Here is a 2,435-nt window from a genome sequence, read left to right on the forward strand (position 1 = left end):
TACAAGTAATAAGAGTGTAGTAAAAGTAAATAAAGGTTGGACTTCATTCCAAAGCCTAATACACATTAACATATACAAAGACTACAGTGAAGAACTATTAACAGATTTCATTTTTGTTAAAACAATTTTTCGTTCAGAGGTGAAAGACTTGCATGCCATGGGTGCCATGCCACCACCATTAAAATTTGCTGCGTAAATTTATAAACTTTGCATAAACATAGGTGGCACTGTATCCTTGTGCAACCTTATAAGAGCCTGTTTAATTGTGAATAACAATGTTCAATTTCCATTTTAGTTTTTCAAAAGAATTATAGAGTTAGCTCATTTTTCAATTTCACAACATTTTTATAGAATAGTTAATGAACAACAATAAATAATTTTGATACTATTTATTCTCAAAATAATTTTATTTTCTATTTTAGTATTTCAAATAATTACAAAAATGCTATCTTGTTTTCTAAATTTGAAAAAAAAATTATATAGAAAAATTAGAAAACTTTATTTTTTTTTTTCCAAATTTTTGACTTCTTACTTTTTGCATATGGGAGCAAAAGATTTCGGATCTTGACTTCAATTTGTATGGATTACGTATTGAGTTTCTTTCAATTTCACACAAATATAAATATAAGCCCCAAAAATTATGTTCTCAAATAAAACAAGTTGTTTTTTTATAATTATTTAGAAATCAAGAAATAAACAGTGAAAAACTAATTTGCATACTAAACAAACTCTTTATTTTCTATTGATATATTTAAAAATAAAAAAATAAATTTTAAATTTCATGAATTTAATAAATAAAAAATTAAAAATATTTTCAACAACTAAACCTGTTCTAAATTCCCCCACCTTTTTTTTGTCCTTTTTTTCATGGGGCCTTTCTCATGGACATTTTAATTGATTAGTGCACGTTTAAATATTCCTAGCCTCAAATATAATTTACCACGGTTTAATCTCTCTCTCTCTCTCTCTCTCTCTCTCTCTCTCTCTCTCTCTCGTGGATTGAATCAGTCAATTTACCCTCCTACCATTTCTCTCCATCTCATATTCCTTCCTTCGTTTTCTTCTTGGGGAGAAAAGAAGGGAAACCCCTACACACACCACACAGAGAAGCCTCGTCAAGAAAATTGCATCCCCGCCGGAGACGCAGTCGATATCTCTCTCACAACCCACCTCTAGAGACAGATAGAGAAAGAGAAAGAGAGAGAGAGAGAGCATGAGCACCACCACCAGCACCATTACCAACCTCTCCACCACCACCCCCACCAACACCAACAACATTAATAATGCCCCAAAAATTACTCCTTCCCTCGTAGACTGCTCCAACTTTACGAGCAACCATAACCTCCCCCACTCTTTATTCATCCAGAATGAACAGCAGCAACCACAAGCCTGTGCCGCGTGCAAACATCAGCGCAGAAAATGCGCTCCTGACTGCCTCCTGAGGCCCTACTTTCCGCACGACCGACAACGACAGTTCCTCAACGCCCACAAGTTGTTCGGTGTTAGCAACATTGGCAAGATCATCCGCCCTCTCTCCCCCACCCACCGTGACCTCGCCATGCGCACGATCATCTTCCAATCAGATGCCCGCGCCTCTGACCCCGTCGGTGGCTGCCTCCACATCGTTCGCGACCTCCAACGCCGCATCGACCTCGCCACCGCCGAGCTCCGCCTCGTCCTCCACAACCTCGCCCTCTGTCGCGCCCACCACCAGGCCCAAATCTCTGTCCTAGAGAATAATGCGACTGCGGTGCCGCAGCCGCCTCAGCACGAGCACGATGAGCTTCAGGAGCATGAAGAGGAGGAGGCAGTGGTGGATCATAATTATAGCAGTAACGATGATGAAAAGAGAAATGCCAATGGTAATTTTAGTGTTGGTGGGTACATAGGTGTTCAGCATAGTAGTAGCCACCATTTGCAGGATTTGTGTTCGTGGCTCATGCAAGATTCCGTCTCGTCTTCTCCGACATCATCGCCGCCGCCGCCATCTTCACATGTTAAGCAAATAAAGTTTGTTGATTCAAGGTATGTACGTGCACAGTAGGGGTGGCAAAACGGTCGAAACCCCGACGAATGACCGTGGCCGTTTAACTTATTATATATATACAAAATAAACCCTAGCCGGCTAGCCCTCTCCCAAATCCCCGAATCTCCCTCAGCCGCTCAGCCTCACGGCCCTCACTGGCTCAGCTGGTCAGCCCTCAGACCCTCGCCACCTCACGCACCGGCACGGCCTCACAGCTGACTAGGCAAGAAGCGGCGGTGCGGTAGTCGGCACTGGCAGAAGCCTCACCTGCTACGGTGCTACTCAGACGGCATCATGGCTGACACCCGGACCAGACAGATCTCATTCTCACAATCTCACTTACGCAGGCACGCAGTCGTCGCCCGTCGCAGCCTCGCCGTTGCCGCCTCGCAGCGTCGCCATTGCCGCC

General features: G+C 43.1%; 1 protein-coding gene across 1 annotated transcript; it reads left to right on the plus strand.

The window, feature by feature from the left end:
- Nucleotides 1–1,213: 1,213 nt before the first annotated feature.
- On the plus strand, nt 1,214–2,044 carry LOC131160873 (LOB domain-containing protein 22-like). The gene has a single exon (XM_058116751.1). It carries the CDS (start codon nt 1,214–1,216, stop codon nt 2,042–2,044), a length of 831 nt encoding a protein of 276 aa, XP_057972734.1.
- Nucleotides 2,045–2,435: the final 391 nt, after the last annotated feature.

This window comes from Malania oleifera, chromosome 7 (assembly GCF_029873635.1).
Source record: "Malania oleifera isolate guangnan ecotype guangnan chromosome 7, ASM2987363v1, whole genome shotgun sequence".
Classification (NCBI taxonomy): Eukaryota; Viridiplantae; Streptophyta; class Magnoliopsida; order Santalales; family Ximeniaceae; genus Malania; species Malania oleifera.

Coding starts and splice junctions, on each gene's coding strand:
- LOC131160873 (XM_058116751.1), top strand. CDS start 1,214: ATGAGCACCACCACCAGCACCATTACCAACCTCTCCACCACCACCCCC.